At 39.5% G+C, this 25280-nt stretch overlaps 1 pseudogene and 1 gene segment (V, D, J or C); both read right to left on the bottom strand.

The window, feature by feature from the left end:
- Positions 1–659: 659 nt before the first annotated feature.
- On the bottom strand, positions 660–8643 carry LOC122738699. The segment is given in 4 exon segments: positions 660–1155; positions 1838–2173; positions 2833–3543; positions 8541–8643. Coding segments are annotated over 4 exon segments (1542 nt in total).
- Positions 8644–21240: 12597 nt separating this feature from the next.
- Positions 21241–21617, bottom strand: LOC122740898 (annotated as a pseudogene).
- Between the last annotated feature and the right edge of the window lie 3663 nt (positions 21618–25280).

Genomic DNA, 25280 nt, shown 5'->3' with positions numbered 1-25280 from the left:
TAACATATCTTTTGCTTCATTCAATATGATCCATTCACTGTTTTCTGAACACATTACTCACAGGCCTACCTCTGGGCCTTTGTTTACACTTTTCCCTGAACCCCCTTAGTGTTACCTTTTTCCTCCTCTCTTCCTAAGTCAGACCGAGGGTCTGCTGCTCCTTTATATCCCCCGGACTATAAGCTCCTTGAAGGCAGACTCTGGACTTCCTCTTCTGTCTCATCCACTTTGTGGTTAGCACAGGATTTTTCATCTTATAAAAATCCTCAATAACTCCTGGAAATGGACCTCTCACCATCTATTCTGACCCCAGGAAACAATTGGGAACTTGACTGGATTAGGACCCAGATTACAAGTTAGAGATGTTAGGGAGTATCTATTTGATAAAGTGATGGTTATATCAGGTTATATCAGGAAAAGTAACCCAGACCTTCCTTAAAATACCTCTCTCTGAGCTCCATCCTAGCCAGGGTAGGGAAGACATGATGAATACCTTGGCTTGGTTCATATTATGGGAGACCCTTTCCCATTGTCCTTTCCTCTCCCCAGTACATTTTACTCCTCTCCACCCTCACTCCCTTACCCCCTTCCCCTACTACTTGGGACTAGTTGTGGCGCAGACACTGAGGACAGGGCTAGTGTTATTTCTGAGTGTCAAGATTTATTCCATTAGATATTTTTTCTATAGATCGACTTCCCCTTCACTCTTGCCTTGTAATTCAAGTTCTGAGCAGTGATGGGGGCCTGATAGTTTAGGCTGGGCTCAGTAACAGGTGCCATAGACATCAGACATGATGACAGATACATTGACATTGGTGGGTTTACCAGAGAATTGGTCGATGGTTTGCTGGGTGAAGTTCAGGGGAAGAGCTTCATGGCCTACCACACAGGTGTATTTGTTTCCTTCCTTCCATTCAGAGGCTGAGACTAGGATGATGCTGGATGTTATGAAGGTGCTGATGCTTTTGGGCTCTGGGTGAGGACCACTGGTGATGTAGTCCTTACTGGGCAGCTTCTCAGACCCCTTCATCCACTGTACCAACACTTCTTGTGGGCTGTGACCCCTCATCAGGCATGTTATTGAGACCTGTTCATTTAAGGCTAGTTCATCTGCTGATGGTGGCAGCAAGTAGACCTGGGGTGGTATCTGGATCACTAGACAGGAAGAGCGGAGACACAAGGTCAGTGAGGAACTAGGTACCAAAGAGTGACCCTAGTCAGGAAGGGAATCATTTTACTGAGGATTATTCAGGAGTATAGATGAAACAAAGTCTACAGCCCAGCAGAGGATACTGAGGGAGAGCAGCAGCAGAGCCATCAGATAGGCTGGTGAGGAAAATTAGAATGACAAGATTTGTTTTTCTTTATTTCTCTGTCAATCTCTTTCTGTATCCTTTCACTCTCTTCCATTCTTTGTCCCTCTCTACCTTGGTCTCTCTTGATGTGCTCTTTTATTTCTTGATCTCTTCTCATCTCTCACTTTCTTCTCATGCTTTTAAAAAAAAGTTCCCTATCACTTTCATTGTCTTATTGTCTCACCATCTTTCTTTTTCTTTTGCTGTCTGTCTTCACATCTTGCTATTTTCCTGTTTCTCCTCATTTTTAATGCAATTCTTATCTCTTGTCTTTTCCCATCTCTCCTTTCTCAATTTGGAGTTTTGAGCTTGATATAGAATTAGGTTAGTTCTACTAACCTTTTTTTTGTCTTTGTGATATCTAGTGCTTTCCCCCTTTTTATATCTTCCCAAACCAAACAAATAAGTTTCTTCCATTTGTTCCCCCCTCTCCCATACCCTTGGTTTCCTGAGATTCTTCCCCATTTCCAAATGGCTCCCACCTTTTGGCTTCCTGATATTCTTGATAGTAGTTTTTATCTCAGGGTGGGACACAGTGCAAGAAAAGGTGTCCCCACGGGTCCACTCCTCAGCACAGATCTCCAGGACGCTGGATACACTATACTTGCCACTAGAGTCCTTCTCAGGTCTTCCCTGGATAGGTTTGAAAGTTGATGCCTGGGCCGGAGTGTTCCCCCAGGTAAACTCGACTCCTTCACCATTATTGAGGCCACTGAGTGTACATGTCAGATTGGCACCTGTGCCCAGGAGCAGGCTCTCCAGGGAAGGAGGACTCAGGGATACATAAGCAGTATTGCAAGGACATGGAATTATTTTTTCTGTAAAACACATAGAACACAGTCATCTTCTACAGCCAGGGCTACTTTCAGTCTTTCCTGAATCTCCTCAGCTTAATATTCTGCCTAATATTCAGGTCCCGTTCCTATCTTCCCTTTGGGGTACACCACAGGGGTCATCTCTAAGGTCTCTCAGGCATAGGTGAGGGAGCAGGGGTGGGGCAAGAAGGATGAATGGGTGGATTGCTGGGTTTGAATCTTGCCTCTATCACTTACTAGCTACATGATGGTGGATGAGTCATGCAGCTTCCCTAAATCTCAGGGTCCTCATGCCAAAATTGGGTTAGTGCTGACCTCAGAGGGTCATTGTGAAGATCAAATGAGATTATGTACAGGAATTGCTTTGCCAACTTTTTTTTTTTTTGCGGGGCAGTGAGGGTTACGTGACTCGCCCAGGGTCACACAGCTAGTTAAGTGTCAAGTGTCTGAGGCTGGACTTGAATTCAGGTCCTCCTGAATCCAGGGCCGGTGCTTTATCCACTGCACCACCTAGCTGCCCCTAGCTTTGCCAACTTTTTAATGCCATATAAATATGATCTATTTTTATTATGAAATGTGTGTGGATGTGTGTGAGTATGTGTTTTCCACAAGTTCTCTGTGTGTGGTGTGCCCCAGGACAAGCTCCAAATTCTTCCTCTTACCTTTGCAGGGAACCATCAGACTAGAATTGGTGTTGTAATGTTCTATGTGGCACTGGTAGCTCTGGGTGTCAAAGCACTGGTTTGCAGGAAGGTCTAACACACTGGTTTGAATGTAGGTTTTGCCATTCAGCGTAGCAGGGTAGTTCCTTACTGTGCCTCCGGAGCCACTGTAATTCCATGCCATGTTTACAGGCTGTGGGAAGAAGCCTTGAGCTAAACAGCCTAGGACCACTGAGCTGCTATCCTCAGAGGAGCATGAGCTCAGAGGGAAGATCCTGGGTAAGACCTGGGGATCTGAAATGGAAACACAGGTTCTTAGGATCCTTGAATCCACGACACATTCCCCTATCTTCTCTCCACTGGTGGATGACAATCTATGGCTCTTTATCTCCACCCAATGTCTCCTGATTCCCATCCTCTCTTCATCTTCTTCTAGCTGTCTAACATCTGATGCTCTTTGGCTAGGTGTCTGGAACTGAAGGAAGTGACCACAAGAGGGAGCTATGTCTAAGGGGAGGCCACTGTAGAGTCTAATTCCCAGAGGAGGGAGGAAGCAGAGCTTCTTGTTTCCTACCCGTAGGGAAGGCCTTGGTGTCCCTGGAACACCTAATTCTTGTGGGGATGGCTGAGACAAGTCTATTGGGTCAGAGACCACCATTCCACAGGGCTCAGAAGCCTCAAAGTGGTGCTCTTCTGGGGTCAGTAACTTGACTGAAAAATGGTCCCGGGGAAAAATATTTGATTAGGGGTTAGAAGAGCTGAGTTTTTAATCTCAGTTTTGCCACTTGCTAACTATGTAACCTTGGGCAAGTCTAAATGACTCTCATTCTTTAGGAGTCAAACTTAACATTTATAAAAGGTGATGATTGGGGGCAGCTAGATGGTGCAGTGGATAGAGCACTGGCCCTGGAGTCAGGAGTACCTGAGTTCAAATCTGGCCTCAGACACTTAACACTAGCTGTGTGACCCTGGGCAAGTCACTTAACCCCAATCGCCTCACTTAAAAAAAAAAAGGAGATGATTGGATTAAATAATTTAAAAGATTTGCTCTAGTTCTGAATTCTATGAAACTTATTAAAAGGAACAGGAGGGATGAAGTATAGTAAACTATTCTAGAAAATGCTTATCTATGACTTCTATATCTCATATCTGTGACTTTATTTTCTTATTTGTTGGCTCCTATCAAATTAAAGCTTAACATACTGTGATTACATAGAAATCTAGGATCAGGGGTCCAGATTAATCTGCCATGTCTATTCTAAAGCAGAGATCACTTTATCCACAATCCCTCATAGTCTTAACTGTCACCTGAGCTAAAATGACTTGAGGTAGGGAGAAATAAAGAGATGGAGACAAAGAATCTGGATCTTCCTCATACATTAATAAACTTTATAGAATTTTTTTTGTACCCCTGAAAACTATCATAGGTTCTTGTGGCATCTCCTGGCTGGGGAAATGGGATAACGTAGACCCTGATGACATCATAAGATGAATCAGGATAGTAACTAGACTAGGAGCTCAGAACAAATAGTCCTAGCTAGTCTACACTGAAGGGCAGACTTCTTGTAACTTTACATCTTGGTTCATTTTTCAATAACCCTCAGCATATTAATTTCTTTGTTCCCATGTTACACTTAACACTAAATCATTTAGCCTCCTACATCACTGAGAAGAATCTAGGCTATCTAGGAAGGGATTCCTTAACTCCCCCTCCTTAATTCTTCCTCTGTTCACAGAGGAATGTGTCCCCATGTTCTTAGCTAACATTTTCTGTGCCCTTGTTTCCTATACTTTGCTCCAGTATAATTTATTCTTCTCCCACCCCCTACCTCTTGTCCCTAATGTATTTTCATTCCCTTCCTCTACCCTAGTTCCTTCATGTTCTTACAAACACATTTAGTCCTCCTCATGTCCTGAAAACACTTCCCTAGTCTTAGATCTAACTTATTCAACTACTGTCCCATTTTCTGCTAATTTTTTTTTCTTTTGCTAAACTTCTTAAAAATCAGCTTATATCTCATATTTCTACTCCCTAGACTGTAAGCTACCCCATTAAACTGTGAGCTCCTTGAGAGCGGGAACTGTGGTATTTTTTCTTCCTTCCTTTCTTCCTTCCTTCCTTTCTTCTTTCTTTCTTTCTTTCTTTCTTTCTTTCTTTCTTTCTTTCTTTCTTTCTTTCTTTCTTTCTTTCTTTCTTTCTTTCTTTCTTTCTTTCTTTCTTTCTTTCTTTCTTCCTTTCTTCCTTCCTTTCTTCCTTCCTTTCTTTTTCTTTTTTTTTTTGGCTTTTGTATCCCCAGTGCTTAGCATAGTACCTGGGAACATAGTAGGCGCTCAATAAATGCTAGTTGACTGACTCTTCTCAACCCCTTCAAGTTTGGCTTTTGCTTCCAAGACTTACTGAAAGTACTGTTTTATAACACCAAGGTTTTCCTAATTGATAAATCAAATTATATATTTTTTTCAGCTCTCATTCTCTCTCCCTCTCCCTCTCTCCCCTCCTTTGCTCTTCTCTCTCTCTCTCTCTTTCTCCCTCACTCCTCTCCCTCTCTTCATCCTTTACTGACTATGTTATTCTTCCATATGCTTTCTTTTTCCCTGGCTTCAGAGATGACCAATTTCTGGTTTTCTTCCTCCCTCTGTCAGTTAGTCAGTAAACATCTATCAAGCTCTTACCATGTGCCAGGCACTGTGCTAAGCATTTAGGAATATAAAGAAAGGCAAAAAATCATCCCTGCTCTTAAGGAGCTCCCTGTCTAATGAGATCTCTCACAAAATTCAAACAACTATGTACAAAAAGCTACATACAAGAGAAATTAGAAATAACCAACAGATTATTTTCTCTCTGCTTCATTGCTTCCTTGTCCTTTTCTTGATTCATTAAGCTTTTTGCTCTTGTCTGTCTTCTCTACACTCATTCTCTTGGCATCTTGACTTCAACTACTATCACAAGGGATAATATATATATATATGTATATATATATAAAGGGTTTTAATAAACCTTAAAGCACTATATAAAGATAAGCTATTATTATTTTATTACAATCTTCATAACTCCCAAGTCTATACATCCTATCCTGACTTCTAACATTTTCCAGACTTACATCTCCAACTGATATGGTACATTTCCAACTGTATATCCCACTGATAACTAACCTCAACATGTCCAAAATGTGATCATCCTTTGAAATTAATTGCCCTTTATCTGTGACACTAACATTTAGTCTCCCATTTTTACTCTCTTGTGGTTATTTATGAATTTTCTCTCTCTCTCACCTCATCTCCAATCAACTCCCAAGGGCTTCATAGCATCAATCACATACATTCCTACTTCTCTATTTGCTTTGCAATTATCCGTATCTCACTACGACTAGGGATATGGGAAGAAAGTATCTAGGTGTCCTTGATGAGTCCAAGTTATTAGGCCCAACAGAACTATATCCCAGGATATTGAGAGTAGGTGGATGATTTGATTACTAAGGCACAAGGAGAACTGAAGAGGCACCTCAGGACAGGAGAAGGGTAAAAACTGGCCTGATTTTTTTTTAAATGGAAAAAATGGGGCCTGCAAACTCTAAGCCTCTAAGGTTCTTTTTCTAATTCTGAGATTCTGTGACTCTGTCTTTGGGAATTCCATCAACTCATAAGTTCAACAATCATCTTTAAACAGATAACTCTTTTTTTTTTTTTTTTTTTGCAGGCAATGGGGGTTAAGTGACTTGCCCAGGGTCACACAGCTAGTAAATGTCAAGTGTCTGAGGCCGGATTTGAACTCAGGTACTCCTGAATTCAGGGCCGGTGCTTTAACCACTGTGCCATCTAGCTGCCCCAACAGATAACTCTTAAACCTATATAGACAGCTCTAGTCTCTCTCCTGGTTTTTGTTTTACATTACCAACTGACTGCTAAGCAACTCCAGCTGGATGTCTTGTTGGCATATCAAAATCAACATGTTTTAATATGAACTGATTTCCTCTAAAACCTATCCTTCCATTAAACTATTTCTGTTGATGGCACTTCCATCCTTTTCAGTCATCCAGGTCTACAACCTCCATCATCTTTGATTCTTTCTTTTTGCTCACCCACCATAGTTAATCAGTTGCAGTCTTATCAATTCTTTTTTTAAAAAATCAATTCTCTCCAATCCATCCTTCACAAAGATACCAAAGTAATATTCCTAAAAAATGGGTATGACCATGTTACTACCCTGATCAGGAAGGAAGCTGAGTGATTCTCTATTGCCTAAAGCAGAGCAAGATCTGGGCTCATGCAGCTTGCAAAACTCCATAGTGCAGGCTCAAGCCAGATTAATTTGTAATTGGGAAATATTTAACAAGATAAATAAAAGCACAATACAGCATAGATAATGTTAATTTGTGATTTTCTAGGGTCCCCTTCTATTTGAGATTGACACTAGTGGCCTAGATGATAAAATACAAAGTCCTCTGGCACTGACAATTCTTTATTGTCTACCTACAGCCTACTTAATTTTCTAGAGTTATTGTACCTTATTCTCCTTCACTCCCTCTCTGTCCTGGCCAAATATCTTGCTCATACAAGATATTTCTCTGGCCTTAGTGCCTTTGTCCAGGCTATGTCTCATGTCTGGAATTTATTCCTTCCTCACTTCTACCTCTTAAAATTATAGATTCCTAGGCCTCCTCTGATCCCCCTAGTTGTTAAGGCTCTCTTCCCCTCTTGAAATTACTTTGTATTTCCTTATTTGTGCATGTCCTATCTCAGTAATTGGGATGTAAATGTAAATGCCTTGAAAGCAAGGCAAATTTTGGTCTTGTTTGAAACCCCCACTGTCTAGTGTAGTGCCTTGCACATGTTAGGTACTTATTATATTTATGTTGAGCTGAACTCAATTGAATTAATATTATAGGCTCCCAACAAGTTTTGCTACATCCATTTGTTCTCCAATCAATCCATTATTTACATTCCTTATACATAGATCTTGTCATATAATTTCTCAGCTCAAATCTTTCAGTTGCTCTCTATTACCTATTGAATAATCTCATTCTCTTTAGCCCAGTTTCCCAGGAAGGACCTCCACAGTCTACCTCCACTCTTATCCAGCCTTAGCTTAATATTTCCTTGAATAAATACTTTCAGCTCAAGTCAAACTGGATTTTCTCCTTTGCTGCCTTGGTGCCTTTGCTTTATTCTTTCCTAAACTTGAAATGTCTTTCCCAGTCTTTCAACTTTTCTGCCCCTGCTTCTTTAATTCCCATCTGTCTTTAGGTCACCTCCCCACCTATACAATATTATGTCTTCTAATTTTTTGTATTTGTGTTTCACTCTCTACTTGGTTATAAGTTTTATGAAACTAGACAAGTATCTTATCTACTTTTGCATTTCCCCCAGCACTAAAGTCTAGTGTTGTACACAGAGTAAGTACTGAATATTTTTAAAACTTGAATTTAAACTCATTTAAATTCAAAACATTTCTAAAACATTGCACTATGAAATTCTTAGAAGAGATTATTTTTGTTTAGGATCAGGATTGAAGATAGGAGAATGGATGGGAACTGGGAGGTTTATATGTATATATATTAGTATCCTACATCCAGAGCTAGAAGGGACTTCAGAGGCTATTTAGTCTAACAGTCTTATCGTACAGACACAGAAACTGAGGTCCACAGAGGTTAAGTAATACATCAGAGGTTGGATTTGTACTCAGGTCCCTTTGAGTCCAGAGGCAATACCCTTCATGCTGTACCACACCTCTTTCAATATGAGGGTTCCTATACCCACTACTCTTACATTCCTCAAGCTCTCACACTCCTTATATCTTCCATAAGTCCTCATATTTCTCCTACATCTTCCTCACGTTCCTAATAGCCCTTCCATCTCTTTCATCTCTCCCATCCTTCATGCCCCTCACACCACTCAGTTGTCTAATCATTGATTTAGAGATGGAAGGGACATTACGGGTCATCAAGTTCAGCCCTTTCACTTTACAAATGAAGAGTTAGAGAGGTTAAGTGACTTTTCCAAGCTCAGACTAAAGTTTTGAACCCCAGGTTTTCTAGCTCCAGATACAGCATTTTCTCCATGATAGCACAAGCTCTCACAGTGCTCACTAGTTTTCAAATCCATCACAGCTCCCAGAGCTCTCACCAGTTCTCATATCCCTTCCCCGATTCTTATCTGTTCCATTCTTCCCCAAACTCAAAGTCCTCAGATTCCTCACAGAACTCACAACTCGCTCAATCAATCATCAAGATTTTAAATATAATCTATATGCCATCACTGGACTTCCCCCTCCCTTAGTCCTTCTGCCCTTCCATGTTCTCAGATCTTCCTATACCTCACAGTTCTCACAATTCTCATAAGTCTCACAGTTTCCATATCTTTTCAGATCCCTTGTCTATGCTCTTTTGTCTCTTTGGTTCCCCGTTTGCCACAACTTGGATGAAAACTGTTAGGAGTAGTTCTCTGCTTTCTGACACTCCTTTCTCTCCAGCATATCTTCAGAAGAAACAGAGTTATGGAATATCAAGCTGCAAGTCCAGAGTCTTAATTTTGCATGAGTAAAATGAACCCCAAAGAAGGGAAATAACTTTTCTAAGTTCATACAATAAATTTTTGACAAAGCAGGGGCTAGATCACAGGTCTCTTGAATCCCCTTAAATCAAATCCAGGAAGCCTTTCCCTCTTGATTCCTCATAGAATCTCCTCTCTAAATAAAATTTTCCTTCCTTTTCTTCTGTCCTCCCTCCCTCTTTTCTTTTCTGTCTATTCCTCCCCAAATATCTGAGTTTCCAGTACAGAGTTCCTCCAACTTCTTTCTTAGTATCTTTCCCCTTCTCTCTGGGCCTGGTCCAGGGGAAAATGGTGAGACAAGGATTACCTGAGCTGTGTCCTGGGCCCATGCCCGTGTCTGTCCATCTACCCAGGAAGGGCAGTCCTGGAAATCTTTTGCTCTAATACCTGAGCTCTCTTTCTCCCTCCCTCTTCCCCTCATAGGCTCAGGCTTCATATCATCAGAGGGGCTCAATGGTCACTCTCTCTGACTTCCTGTCCTAGTTGATCCAGTCTGTCTTTCACGTCATGTCTGCTTTGTGGTTCTGGCTGTGGCTGGGCCAGGTGTATGAGGCTTGGGCCTGTCTGCTATTATGATGGTAGTGGGGGTGGTGGGGGAAGATGGTGGTGGTAGGAAATATATGTTGGGCCTGGTACTGTAAACCAACAGGGAAAGGAGATTAGAGTCTCAGAGTTACTGACCCAAATTTAAGGTTAGAGTTGAAGAGCTAGAGACAACCAGAGACTGCTAGAGACATAAAAGGAAGAACAAAGAGAGGGTTCATGGATAATAATGGAGGATTTCTCTGGATAAGGAGGTGACCCCTCAGGTCAGTGAGGTGGTAGAGAAGGCACCAGGATGTTGGGGTCTTGTCACAGTAAACATACCCAGACCAAAGACAGGTATATCAGATATGTGCAGAATGATTTGAGTGGTCCATGACACCTCTTTTATTTCTGTTTTGAACTTTCCAAGTTGGCAGTAGAAATTATGGATCCAGTTATTTGTGTGGACACTTCATGAAGTTGTTTACATCCTTTGTATTTTTTTTTGGTGAGGCAGTGAGGGTTAAGGGACTTGCCCAGGGTCATACATCCTTTGTAACTAGACCAGCTATATTGTCAGCAGCCTTTGTAGGTCAGGTTTGTGGGACCAAGTCATATATGTAGATATATGACTGCAAATTTGTGATCATTGGACCAAACTTTTAGGCAATGTCTATCTGTTGAGAGATACCCAGTGATATCCTAGAGGTCATTGTCTGGCTCCCTTCAGGTCGAAAAGAACAGGGGCTGGACAATGGTGCACAAAACTCCACAGAAGAGTATTTCTTTTTATGCCCTACACTACTAGGGGCCCTTTGGGGAAAATTGTCCCTTTGTTCAGAGGAGAAAGTGTGTCTATGTATTTTGTGAGACTGGGTGTCTTTATGGGTAGAGATGGAGGAAAGAGTCCTGTGCTTCAAATCAACTTTCTCTCCACTAAGGATTTCCCTAAAGCATCCCTAAGGAAAAGAGTTCTCTGTAATAGTTTTTCCTTTGTGTGCTGTCCCGTTCTAAGATCAAATTGTGGGTAGTTGTAGTCACAGGAAGCATCTGTCCTATTGCTTCCCTTTCTGAGAAATGACTTAGCAGGGACTGTTTACAGTATTTTACCTTAGAGAAACTTTTGTCTTTTTGAGAGCACTTGGCAAATATAGAAAGTGAACAGACTGTTTGCAACAATAACCATGAGTGTGTGTGCACACACACAAGGCAATGGGAAATAGGCTGTAAATTCATGGCAGTGGCCATAGCAGCAATGACTGTGACACTGTGAGGTATCCAGATCTCCCATCTTCTCTCTCAGTGGTATGTGTCGGCTTGTTGTTGTTTGTCCTTCATTCTCAAAGAAGACCATGACATAAGGGGTGATGTCATGACCTACAGTGAATTAGATTTAAGTGAAGGAAGACTGTGCAAAGCACTGGCCCTGAGTTCAAATCTCACCTCAGTCACTTACTAGCTGTGTGATCCTGGGCAAATCACTTAACCCCAAATGCCTTAAAACATCTCCAGTCATCTCCAGTCATCTTGATGTATATCCTGCCACTGGACCCAGATGGCTCTGGAGGACAGGGTGAGACTGGTGACCTTGCACAGCCCTCCCTCACTTCACTGCAAGTCATGACATCACCCCAATGTTATGGTTCTCTTCAAGAACAAATGACAAATAACAACAACAACAATGTGTAGGCACAAGAAAATCCCATTTTCCTCAAACACACTGCTCATTTTTAATCTCTCATGAGATTTCAGTTCTTTGCACCTCTTTTTGAGGAGAAAAAGCAACACTTTTCTAACAGGGTCAAAAGCTTGAAGTTTGTTGGTCCCCAGAGACATGCACAGACAGATACTGGAGACTATCACCACCCATGGACTTTGTTTTCAGTGACCTGCTACTCCTTTGGGACTTGAAATTCAATGACATATTTCAAGACTGATAAATGAAGGTAAGTCTTTGAGGTCTGAGACGTGGGGAAGTTTTGAAGGAAAATAGAAGAAGTTAACTTATTTTCATGTTGAAATAATTTTCCTATTTTTTATTTTAGAAACAAACATCTCTAGCATTGGCTTTTTGTCACTATTCAGGACTATTGATCTATACCACAATTTGATAATTATATACTGTCTTGTTTTGTTTTCAATCTTCCTCTTCACTCAATCCTAACTTCATCTCAACTTTAGTGAACTTCCAAAGGGAAGGTCCTGGTCCCTGAACACAGTACAAGGCACACAAGAGGGATCAGTAAACCCCAGTTGACTTGAATCTACTTTTCTTTGCCTTTTTTATTGCCTTTTCTTCCATTTCACTGTTTCTGGGGAAAGCACCTTGGGGGTCAAAGAATGTCTTCATAACACCTTTATTTGATTTAGTGAAAGGCCATGGTAGAGAGGATAATGCCTAAGGAAAGTTACCTTATATGGAAGGGGGACCCACTATATGAGTGATGGCCCTTGTCTATTCTCTCCCCTTAGAACTTAGCCAAAGGAATAAAAGAAGTTTAAAGAAAAGATAGGACTGTTTCTTGGAGGTAGATGGTACAGATGAAGATAACTGAGAAAGAAGAGCAGGCAGAAGTACTCAACAAAAGCAATAGTTTGCTTTTTTTTTTTCTATCAAAGATCTACAGATTGGGACCAGTAGGGAAAACATTGTTGAATTGAGCTGGTTGACACCTAAGAGAACTGGAAATAATAAGCTGCCTTTAGAGAATTTGTCACCAGGCCCAAATGAACTACATACATTTCAGGGTACTGACAGAATTGGCAAATCTGACTGTGATGTTTGAAGACACTAGATAACAGACCTTTTTCTAGGGCTCTTTTGCAAACTAGCAAATTGTTCTAATTTTCAATTATTAGGCAAGGGTAATGACTTTCCATCATTCAACCATTTTGTATTTTCCATGAACATGAGAATTTCTCAGCTGAGCCCCATCACCTGACTGAAGTTTCTTCATAGGTTTTTGTAATGTTCCAGTAAGAGAGGGTGGAATGGTAACATAAGCATTGGATTTGGAGTCAGATTAATTAGGTTCAAATTTTGGCTCAGCCACTGGTTTGACTTTTACTAAGCATCTTAACTACTCTTGACCTCATTTTCCTAATTTCTAAAATGGAGTTTGAATTAGATGAGCTTTAAGATCCTTTCTAGTTCCAAAACTATAATCCTATATAATACACTTAATTTCTCTAGGCTTGTTTCTTTGTCTTTAAAATGATGTTAAACTAGATAAGATCCATTTCAGATTTGTATCTTGGATAACTTCTTTTTGTTTGTTTGTTTGGTTTTTTTTAGTGAGGTAATTGGGGTTAAGTTACTTGCCCAGGGTCACACAGCTAGTAAGTGTTAAGTGTCTGAGGCCGGATCTGAACCCAGGTACTCCTGACTCCAGGGCTGGTGCTCTCTCCACTGTGCCACCTAGCTGCCCCGGATAACTTCTTACTGTGACTCCAGGGCCTGTAATCTTTCTTCATTGTCTCATTAGGTCCATCTCTTCATTTTCTCCAAGTTGTCTCATTGCTTATTCTCTTTGACTGGGGAATTCAGAGCCAAGTAATATGGCCACAAGTAATATGACTTATGTTTAAGGAAAGGTCACTACATATATAATATGTAGATATTTATACCTCCTCTTTCATCTAGAATTCCAAAGCAAAAGTCAATATGTAGGCAAAGGTCTTACCTGAACCTGAGCAAGTATGATTCTTTTGGCCTATTTTACTTTTTAAGGAGTTCTTCAGTAAATTTTTGTGCCTCTTTTACATTTGGTCAATTCTGTTTTTTTTAAAGGTCTTTTCTTCAGTATTTTTTGTGCCTTTTTTTTTTTTTACCAAGCTGTTAATTTTCTTGCATCACTCTAATTTATTTTCCCAATTTTTCCTCTACCATTTTAATCTTTTTCTTTATCTCTTCCAAACATTCTTGTTGTGTTTGTATCCACTTTGCATTTTTTCTTTGAGATAATGCATGTAGCTGTTTTTAAATTATTGTCTTCTGAATTTGGGTCTTGATCTTTCCTATCACCATAGTACTTTTTTATGATCAGGTCCTTTGTTCATTTTTTGGGTCAATTTCATGTTTAAAGTTGTTTTTCTCCCCCAGCAACTGAAGGGGACTATCCTTCAGCTTGCTTCAGATTTTTTATGCTACTGTTTTCAGAGCTAGTTCTAAGTGTTTGTAAATTTGTCAGTTTTTCCAAGTGGTAAAATCCAAGGAGACTTGTGGTGACTGCTTTCCTGGTCTGTACTCTTGTCTTTACCCAAGAAGGACCCCTGCTCCTCTGCAGCTGCAAGTGGTAGCATTCTTCTTGACCCTGGATCTGTGACTGGGTCCCCTGCTCTCTTGTGACCACAAGTCCTCTCTTTGCCCTGAACATGAGACCCAGAAGTAATGGGTAATGCAAAACCTGGTGCTAGATCAGGATCTCCAGTAATCTCTTTCTGATCAGTTGCTTGACTCCCTTATGGTCTCCGGTCTCTGGTTTGAGAGTTCCTGAAGCTGCTGCCTCAGTTACCCTTAAATGTCTAGTGGCAGGAGCAACTGCATTATGGATTTCTATAGAAAATGATGCAGGCCAAGAAATAAGGGCATGACCTGAAGGGCTGCAGGATTTATTTCCCAATAGCATTTTATTGTTCCCCCAAAATGGCAGTAGTTCTATTGTTAAAGGTAGTCTTGTTTCAAATCATAATTGATTCAACATAATTGCATAAAAAAGCAATTGATGTTACCTAAGGAATACTGCTCCATTGACATGAAAGCACTACATGATGATTTTGGACATTTGAATTCAGAGATATATATAGAATTGGTATGAAACCAATGTTCTTCCTTCACTAGGTGGCATATTCCATGGATTCAAGAGGACCTGAGTTCAAATCTAGCCTCAGACACTTGACACTAGCTGTGTGACCCTGGGCAAGTCACTTAACCCTCATTGCCCTGCCCCCCCCAAACAAACAAACAACAAAAAACAAACAAAAGAAACAGTATGTATGCCACAAGTGCAGCAAATTCTATAGGAAGTATGTGATCTATAATGGATATGTCCAAAGGAAAATTCTCTTGACATGTATAGGTACCTCTTCTCTGGAGTTGATAGTAAGAATTGGTCTTTGGAACTTTGTGAAAATACTTTTTTTATTTAAAAATTTTTTTTGGTGAGGCAATTGGGGTTAAGTAACTTGCCCAGGGTCACACAGCTAGTAAGTGTCAAGTGTCTGAGGCCAGATTTGAACTCAGGTCCTTCTGAATCCAGGGCTGGCGCTCTATCTACTGCATCACCTAGCTACCCCTGAAAAGACTTTTAAAAAGTAATTTAAAAAATGATAAAATTTATGATGCTTGTCAAACACAATCATTTCCACATATAAGTATAGAAAAAGAGGATTATATGTAAAAATAGATTTTATCTCTGGATTTGAACGAATATGAGTAACATCTTGTTGGTGGACAGGCCCTGTATTCACAGATATATCCAACGAAGAATTAGAAAGCTTCTACAGTGGACAAAGTCTTTTGTGTGTATGGTTTCCACACCAACCTTTCTTTTGAGCAATGTGAAGCCTTTCACAGTAAAATACTCAAGATGGTTTCTTGCCAAGATGTAGAAATCTCAACCTATGTCTCAACCAGAGTTTCCAAAGATTTCCTAACACATTGCTGAATGTTTTGGGGACCTTTTAAAATATTTCTTTTTCTTTCACTTAACATTTTTCCTTAATTACATGTAAAATATTTTTAGCATTCATTTGAAAAAAATTGAGCTCCAAATTCTCTCCCTTATTGAGAAGGCAAGCAATTTGTTATAGGGTGTACATGTGCACTCATGTAAAACATTTCTATATTAGTCATATTATGAAAGAAAACACTGACAAAAACCCAAGAACAAGAAAATAAAGAAAAAGTATGATTTAATGTGCATTCAGACTCCATTAGTTCTTCCTCCGGAGATGGACAGCATTTTTCATCTAAGTCCTTCACAAATGTCTTGGATCATTGTATTGCCAAGAATAGCTAAGTCATTCACAGCTGATCATCATACAATATTGCTGTTACATTATACAATGTTTTCCTGGTTCTGCTCATTTCACTTTGCATCAGTTCATGTAAGTCCAGTTTTTTCTGCTTGCATCCTGCTCATCATTTCTTACGGCACAATAGTATTATATCACAATCATATACAATGACTTATTCAGCCATTCCCCAATTCATGAGCATCCCCTCAATTTCCAATTCTTTTCCATCACTAAATATTTTTGTACATGAAAGTCCTTTTTTTTTTCCCTAAAAAAACATCTTTGGGATATAGACCTAGTATGCTTGGTCAAAGAGTATGCATGGTTTTATAGGCCTTTGGGCATAGATTCAAATTGCTTGGGGGCAGCTAGGTGGTGCAGTGGATAAAGCACTGGCCCTGGATTCAGGAGGACCTGAGTTCAAATCCGGCCTCAGACCCTTGACACTTACTAGCTGTATGACCCTGGGCAAGTCACTTAACCCCCATTGCCCTGCAAAAAACAAAAAACAAAAACAAAAAACCCCAACAAATTGCTTTACAGAATGGTTGCATCAGTATGCCACTTCACCAACAATACATTAGTGTCTCAATTTCCCCACACCCCCTCCAACATTTGTCATTTTCCTTTTCTGTCGTATTAGCCAATCTGATAGGTGGTAGCTCAGAGTTGTTTTAATTTGCATTTTCTCTAATAAATGGTGATTTAGAGCATTTTTTCATATGATTATAGATTGCTTTGATTACTTTGAAAACTGCTTGTTCATATCCTTTGGCCATTTATCAGTTGGGGAATGGCTATACATTTTTTGACTCAGTTTTCTGTATATTTCACAAATAAGGTCTTTATCAGAGAAACTTGATGTAATTTTTTTATAGTTATGATTATTACATATTTATCTCCATCCTATTTTCCCTGTTTATCCTATTCTCTCCTTTCACACTGCCTATTCTCAAAAAGTGTTTTGCTTCTGACTTTTACCTCCCTAAATCCTCCCTCCCTTCTGTCAGTGCCCCATTCCCTTCTCTTATCCCCTTCCCCTCCTACTTTCCTGGTATGGTTCTTTCTTTTTTTCCTTTTTTTCTTTTTTTTTTTTTAGTGAGGCAATTGGGGTTAAGTGACTTGCCCAGGGTCACACAGCTAGTTAAGTGTTAAGTGTCTGAGGCCATCCAGGGCCGGTGCTGTATCCACTGCGCCATCTAGCTGCCCCTCTTTTTTTTTTTAAAGTTATACATGTGTAGTCATACAAAACATTTCCACATTAGTGAGGGTTGTGAAAGAAAACAGACTAAAAAAGAGCTTTAGAAAAAGGAACCATTAAAAAAGTATGCTTCAATCTGTATTCAGACACCATCAGTTCTTTCTCTGGAGATGGATTGCATTTTCCTTTTTTTATCATAAAAGTATTTTATTATTTTCTAGTTATGTATAAAATTATTTTAAGTTTTCAACATTTGTTTTCATAAGATTTTTAGTTCCAAATTTTTCTCCTATCCTCCCTTCCCTCCCCCTCCCCAAGACAGAAAGCAATCTGATATAGGCTATACAATCACATTAAACACATTTCTGCATTAGTAATGTTGTGAAAGAAGAATCAGAACAAAAGGGGAAAATTGAAAAAGAAAAGAAAAACAACAAAAAAGTAGAAACAGTATGGTGCAACCTGCATTCAGAATCCACAGTTCTTTTTTCTGGAAGTGGAGAACATTTTCCATCCTGAGTTCTTTGGAACTGTCTTGGGTCATTGCATTGCTGAGAAGAGCCAAGTTTATCACAGTTGATCATCAGACAATGTTGCTATTACTGTGTACAATGTTCTCCTGGTTCTGCTCACTTCACTTAGCATCAGTCCACTTAAGTCTTTCCAGGTTTTTCTGAAATCTGCCTGCTCATCATTTCTTATAGCACATTAGTGTTCCATCATAATCTCATTCCACAGTTTGTTCAGTCATTTGGTAAGATAGATTTCTATACTCAACTGAGTGTGTATTGCTCTCAGGGTAATTCTGATGTGAGTAAGGTTCATGGCTTCCCCCTCTCCCAATCTTTCCCTCCACTGTAAAAGCTTGTTCATGCCTCTTTTATGTCAGATAATTTACTCCATTCTACTTCTCCCTTTTCTCAGTGAAATCCTCTTTCTCACCCCTCAATTTAATTTTTTTAGATAATTTTCCTGTCATATTCAATCCACACCTATGCTCTCTATCTATGTATACCCCCCCCTTTTTTGTGAGGCAATTGGGGTTAGGTGACTTGCCCAGGGTCACACAGCTAGTAATTGTTAAGTGTCTGAGGCTGGATTTGAACTCAAGTCCTCCTGAATCCAGGGCCAGTGCTCTATCCACTGTGCCACCTAGATGCCCCTATATACCCCTTTTAACTGCCCTAACAATGAAAAAGTTTTTAGGAGCTAAAAGTATAATTTTTTCATGTAGGAATGCTCATGCATTTTAAGCTGATTCAATAATTTATTATTTCTCTTTCCTGTTTACTTTTTTATGCTTCTCTTAAGCCTTTTGTTTAAAAGTCAAATTTTCTATTCAGCTCTGGTCTTTTCATTAAGAATGTTTGAAAGTCCTCTGTTTCATTAAGTATTCATCCCCCCCCCCCAGCCCCGCAAAGGATTATACTCAGTTTTGCTTGGTTGTAATCCTAACTCTTTTGCCTTCTGGAATATCATATTCCAAATCCTCCAATCCTTTAATGTAGAAACTGTTAACTCTTGTGTTATCCTGATTGTGGCTCCACAATATTTGAATCATTTCTTTTTGACTGCTTGCAATATTATCTCTTTGACCCAGTAGCTCTGGAATTTGGCTATAATATTTCTGGGAGTTTTCATTTTGGGATCTTTTTCAGGAAGTGATCAGTGGATTCTTCAATTTCTATTTTACCTTCCGATTCTAGAATATCAGGGCAGTTTTCCTCAGTAATTTCTTGAAAGAAGCTGTCCGGGCTTTTTTCCTTTTTTTTGATCATGGCTTTTAGACAGTCCAATAATTCTTAAATTATCTCTCTTCGGTCTATTTTCAGGTCAGTTTTTCTAATCAGATATTTCCCATTTTCTCCTATTTTTCATTCTTTTGATTTTTAAAATTGTTTCTTGATTAGCTTTCATTTAACCCAATTCTATTTTTCTCCTAATAGTATTTTATTTTTTTCCAATTACATTGTAAAGATAGTTTTCAACATTCATTTTTGTAAGATTTTGAGTTCCAAATTTTTCTCCCTTTTTCCCTTTCCTCCTCCTGCCCCCCCCAAGATAGTAAGCAATCTTATATAGGTTATACAGCACAGTCATTTAAACGTATTTCCACATTAGTCATGTTGTGAAAGAAAAATCAGAACAAAAGGGGAAAACCATGAGAAAGAAAAAAGAGTGAAAATAGCAGAATCTGCATTCAGATTCCATAGTTCTTTCTCTGGGTGTGGATAGCATTTTTCATCATGAGTCTTTTGGAATTGTCTTAGATCATTTTATTGTTGAGAAAAGCTAAGTCTATTATAGTTGATCATTGCACAATTTCAATGCTCACCTCACTTGGCATCAGTTCATGTAAGTCTTTCCAGCTTTTTCTGAAATCTGAATGCTTATTATTTCTTATAGCACATTTCATAAACCACAACTTGTTCAGCCATTCTCTAATTGATGGGCATCTCTTCAATTTCTAATTCTTTGCCACCACAAAAAGAGCAGCTATAAGTATTTTTGTACATGTGCTTCCTTTCCCCCTTTTTATGATCTCTTTGGGATATAGTAATGGTATTGCTGGGTCAAAGGATATGCACAGTTTTATAGCCTTTTGGGCATAGTTGTAAATTATCCTCCAAAATGGTTGGATTAATTCACAACTCCACCAACAATGCATTAGTGCTCCAATTTTCTCGCACTTTCTCCAACAATGATCGTTTTCCTTTTTTTGTCATATTAGCCATTCTGATAGGTATGAGGTGGTACCTCAGAATTGTATTAATTTGGATTTCTCCAATCAATAGTGATTGAGAACATTTTAAAAATATGGCTATAGATAGTCTTAATTTCTTCATCTGAAAACTGTCTGTTTATATCCTTTGAGCTTCTCTCAATTGGGTGATTACTTACATATTTTAAAATTTGATTCAGTTCTCTATATATGTGAGAAATGAGGCCTTTATCAGAAGCACTGACTATAAAAATTGTTTCCCAGCTTTCTGCTTTCCTTCTTATCTTGGTTGCATTAGTTTTTTTTGTATAAAACCATTTTAATTTAACATAATAAAAATTATCCATTTTGCATTTCATAATATTCTCCATCTCTTGTCTGGTCATAAATTCTTCCCCTATCTTTAGATCTCATGGGTAAACTATTCCTTTCCTAATTTACCTCTGGTATCACCCTTTATGTATAAGGCATGTCTCCATTTTGACTTTATTGTGGTATATGGTGTGAGATATTTGTCTATGCCTCGTTTCTGCCATACTATTTTCCAGTTTTCCTAGCAGTTTTTGTCAAATTATTATCCCAGAAGCTGGAGTCTTTGGGTTTATCAAAACCAAATGACTATAGATTACTACTGTGTATCCTATGCCTGATCTTTGGTAGTTTGATTATTATGGCACTGAATAAGTAAATTATTTTATGTAGAATTGTCATTTTTATCAAATTAGCTCAACCTACCCATGAGCAATTGATATTTTCCCAATTGTTTAGATCTGATTTTATTTGTGTGAAAAGTATTTTGTAATTGAGTTGTAATTGAGTTCATATAGTTCCTGGGTTTATCTTGGCAGGTAGACTCCCGAATATTTTATATTGTCTTCAGTTATTTTAAATGGAATTTCTCTTTCTATCTCTTGCTGTTGATCTTTGTTGGTCATATATATAGAAATGTTGTTGATTTGTGTGGGTTTATCCTGCTACTGTGCTAAAGTTGTTAATTCTTTCAAGTAGGGTTGTGGTTTTTTTTTGGTTTAAACATCTTTATTTTGTGCTTCATTTTTCAAAAGGCTTCTTTACCAAAAAATTTCTTCATCTCTCTTTCCCTGCAGGAATCAGGTAAGGAACCAACCCCATCATGGGCAGATACAGGCAGTGGTGAAACTTGCCAAGAAAAGCCAAGAGTTGAGATCATAGACCAGCCCATTCTTGGATTGATATCCTTTCAGAGATCAATAGAGCAATAGGAAATAGAAGAATGGGCTTGAATAACAGACAATTCCCCTGGAAAACAGCCTATTTAGGTCAGTGTTCAGACACAAGTGAGGCCTGCTGAAGTGCAGGTGGGAGAATACAGAAATTTAAGAAGAGACTCCAGGATCTGCAGAGGACATGCAGCTTAGTCCAAAGTGCCTTCTAGAAAAGCAAATTCATCCACAGCTTCTATTGCATTATCCAGGTCCTTCCTCTGGAGAGTTTTCCTTTTCCTTTGTTGGGCACAGAAGTAGGCATCTTTTGCAATTGTCTCTACAAACAGTTCTGCAGCTTGAGCCACAATGAAGATGGTTTCCTGGACCATGAGTGTCACATCTGGGTCTACCTTCACCAGCACTTTCACCTGCACCAGGGGCAACCACAACAAGCTGGGCCAGTCAATGCTGCAGGGTCCTGTGGCAGAGGGGCAGCTGCCTGTGCTGCCTCTCCACCGGGGCCCTCTTCTGCCACTGGTGCAGTCATCGGGTCGGTTGTCACAGCCACCATGGCTGCTGCCGCCATCCCAAGCTTCTGTGCGTGCCATGTGCTCAAGTAGTTTTAATTGATTCTTTTAAGATTTTCTGAGCATACCATTGTATTATTTGCAAAGAGTGATAGTTTTGTTTTCTCATTGCCCATTCTAATTCCTTCAATTTTTTTCTCCTCTCATTGCTAAAGCTAACAGTTCTAGTAAAATACTGAATAATAGTGGTGAGAATGGGCATCCTTGTTTCACCCTTGATCTTATGGGGAACTCTTCTAACTTTACTTAATAAGATATTGATTTAAAGAAGAATTACCACCTAGTTATGATTTCATCTTAGAACATCTCAGAGGTGGCAGATAGTGGCCCTCACTAGTGCTCATGCAAAGTAAGTATCCCTTTACATCATCTTTACTTAGCCCAGCTAGGTGGCACAGTGGATAAAGCACCGGCCCTGGATTCAGGAGGACCTGAGTTCAAATCAGAACTCAGACACTTGACACTTACTAGCTGTGTGACCCTGGGCAAGTCACCTCATTGCCCCACAAAAAAAGAACATCTCAGAGAGCAAGGAGTTATAATATGATGTTCTATTGGGTGTCAGGAAAACTTGTCAGGGAAAAAGTCCTTTTTAGAAACCTTGATATACAGGAATCATGAATCAGAATCATGGACCTCCTCTATTTCCCCCCTCCCCAATCCCTCTCCCCATAGGCTTATACTCAGTTGTTTTTTTTTTTTTTTGCGGGGCAATGGGGGTTAAGTGACTTGCCCAGGGTCACACAGCTAGTAAGTGTCAAGTGTCTGAGGCCAGATTTGAACTCAGGTACTCCTGAATCCAGGGCCAGTGCTTTATCCACTGTGCCACCTAGCCACCCCCTATACTCAGTTTTGATAGGTAAGTTATTCTTGGCTTTACGTTTATCCTCTGATTTTTGGAATACCGCATTATAGGCTTTCTGCTTATTTATCATGCTGGGTGCTATGTGATCTGATGTAGCAACTCTCTGAAGAACCTTTAAGATTCACTAGCCAAGTGCTGAGAGAAACTTACTCCTCAGGTTTCATGGAATTTGTCTACTATATGAGTCTTATGCCTTTTTGGGATATTTTGCTTGAAACACTGAGCTAAAAAAAGCAACTAGGGGAAACAGGAATGAATGGACTCATATCCCCTACCCTGGGAACTGTGGTATGGGAAATAGACAATGAGAGATTGTGTGACATTATTTTTCTTATTTAGTTTGTATTTTTATGTTAAATAAATTTTGATTTTTTTTACTACAACGGTGAATCATGAATCACTTCTCTCTTTAGTTCAGAGTAGGAAATAATATTGGGAAATGGAGCACTGGTTGAATAAATGTTGAACACAAATAGGTATTTAAGAAGTTGAATGAAACATTAAGGTATTACATTCTTCACTTTTCACTTTCTCTTTAACACTTTGGCATCTGACTTCTGCTCTGCCTACCATCATTTCACTGAAAATGCTGTCTCAAAACTCAATAATACTTTCTCCAAGTTTGTCCTTTTCCTGTTTATTCTCTTGAACCCTTAATGACACTTGATGAATACTCTCTTCTGTATACTTTGTGCATTTCAGAGACATCATACTCTTTCTGTTCTCTTTCTCTCCAAAAGCTCCTTCTGTGTCTCTTTCATTGGTTACTTATTTTTTCCCTCAGTCTGACTATAGTATTCCTCAAGGTTCTATTCTTAACAACATTCTTCTCTTTTGAGACTCATTTATGATAAAGTTTTTAAGGATCATCTTTATGTAAATGACTCAAATCTATATTTTCAGAAATCAATGCCAAATCTCTAATTGCCTTAAAATACTTTTATCTAGATAGGTCCCATTAGTTGTTTCAAACTCAACATATTCAAAATTGAGTTTATTATCTTTTTGTTTAAAATGACTTGCATTTCTTATTTCATTTGCTCTCAGTGGTATCACCATTCACTGTATCTCCCATGTTTGAAAATTTGATGTGATCTTTGACTCTCTTTTTTCATATCCTGTGGATTCAGCCTTTGTTGGCTCAACCACTAGAACCAAATACACCAATTTCCCCACAAAGGATTGCAAGAACCATAAGCCCTGTGATCTTCCTGGTTCAAGTAGTCAGAGCCAATGCTTCTCAGTGTGAATAACTTTACAGAATCTAATCATCCCATGGATAATTCCTCAATCAAAACATTATTAGACAGTTCTCACAGTGAGAGACAAGAAAGATATAATTGATGACTTTAGAAAGTAGCTTTTACTAAGACACAAAGGGAAAACAATATTAGCCCTGAAAGATTACCAAGAGTGGATTTCTGATCTGGCTGCAATGACAAACACAGATGGACTATCTCTGCTTCCAAGTCTGATGGCCCCTACCCCTAACTGACCCCAGCTTTCCCAAAGGTTCTTCCCATTTGTTTTAGAGCACATATCAGGGTGGGCTCTGAGCTTTCTGATCCAGTTGGAAACAAAAGCAGGTTTTTGCTAAGGATTTGCCAAAAGATTGCTTTGGCCAGAAAGAGATGAATAAGTACATACTTTGGAAAGTCATCTCTTAGAGTCCTGAGAACAATTGTTTTTCTTGTCCTAACAAAAGGGCTTAGGGGTCATTATCTCATATAGGAAACTCTGTTTGGGGGAGAGTAGAAGGAGTGGAATGGGACTCTGGTGTTATGTGTGTGTAAGGGGGGAAAGCCCACAATAAATGAGACTGAGAAGCAAGAAAGAAGATAGAGCTGGTTGTGGAGGTACTGCAATTGGATGACTATGGCTTTGGTCACAAAAACTTATATTTGGGGATAAAGATAGCATAGCTGAGCCAAGAGAAGGAGCAGGGTAAGGCTCTGAGCTTTGAGCTGGCTTTTATGCTATAGCCTAAATCTGAGCTGGGTACTAGGCTATGGGGTGGTTCTAAGATTTGTGGTGTGGGGTGGACTTTGTTCTTGTATGTAAAGGGATAATCAGTCTATAAGGGACTTTCTCTGAGGCCCAGAGAAGCTAAGTGTTTTGCCCAAGGTGAATAGTATCAGTTTTGCCCAAGGTATAGTAAGTATCAGAGGCAGTGTTTGAACTTGGATCCTTTGATCCAAGGGCTCTTTCCCATGTACCATACAATCATTTCAACTCTGATTTCTGGATTGCTCTCTGTGCTATCATGGACTATCAGTTGAACTGGTCTATGGTCTCTGGTTTGAATTAGATTGGGATGTTCAGGGTCTCATTCAGCCAGAGGACACCTGGACATCATGGATGGGAGTACCCTGAAGTGATCAGCCACAGATTCTTTCCCCCACTCTTCTTTTGTAATCCCTCCTCATTTAGGGTTGCATAGTTTCTATTATGGCCTGAGGAAATGAGGGCATGGGACATGGGGAATATGTCCTAGGATGCTGGCATGGGGAGCTGGGGCAGGAAGCTCCATCAAGGCCATTGATCCTAGCCCTTGGGTCTGAGGTAGGGGGTCTCCCTGATTCTGTCACTAATTTACTATGTGGCTCAGGGCAAGTCACTTCTTAGGTCTCTTTTTTCTCCTCTGAAAGGTGTCGTTCATGACTCTGGAATTTCTCTTAGCTTTAAAACTCTGACTCAGACAGACCCCATGCTATGAACCCCTCTAGAGTTGTGACTTCTTACTTAGGTACACCTCATCTTGGACTCAAGACAGGGGCCTCATTTCTTGTCCTCAGGC

Source organism: Dromiciops gliroides, chromosome 2 (assembly GCF_019393635.1).
Source record: "Dromiciops gliroides isolate mDroGli1 chromosome 2, mDroGli1.pri, whole genome shotgun sequence".
NCBI lineage: Eukaryota > Metazoa > Chordata > Mammalia > Microbiotheria > Microbiotheriidae > Dromiciops > Dromiciops gliroides.
Note: the sequence above shows the minus strand (reverse complement) of the source record. Positions and strands in the feature narration are given on the sequence as shown.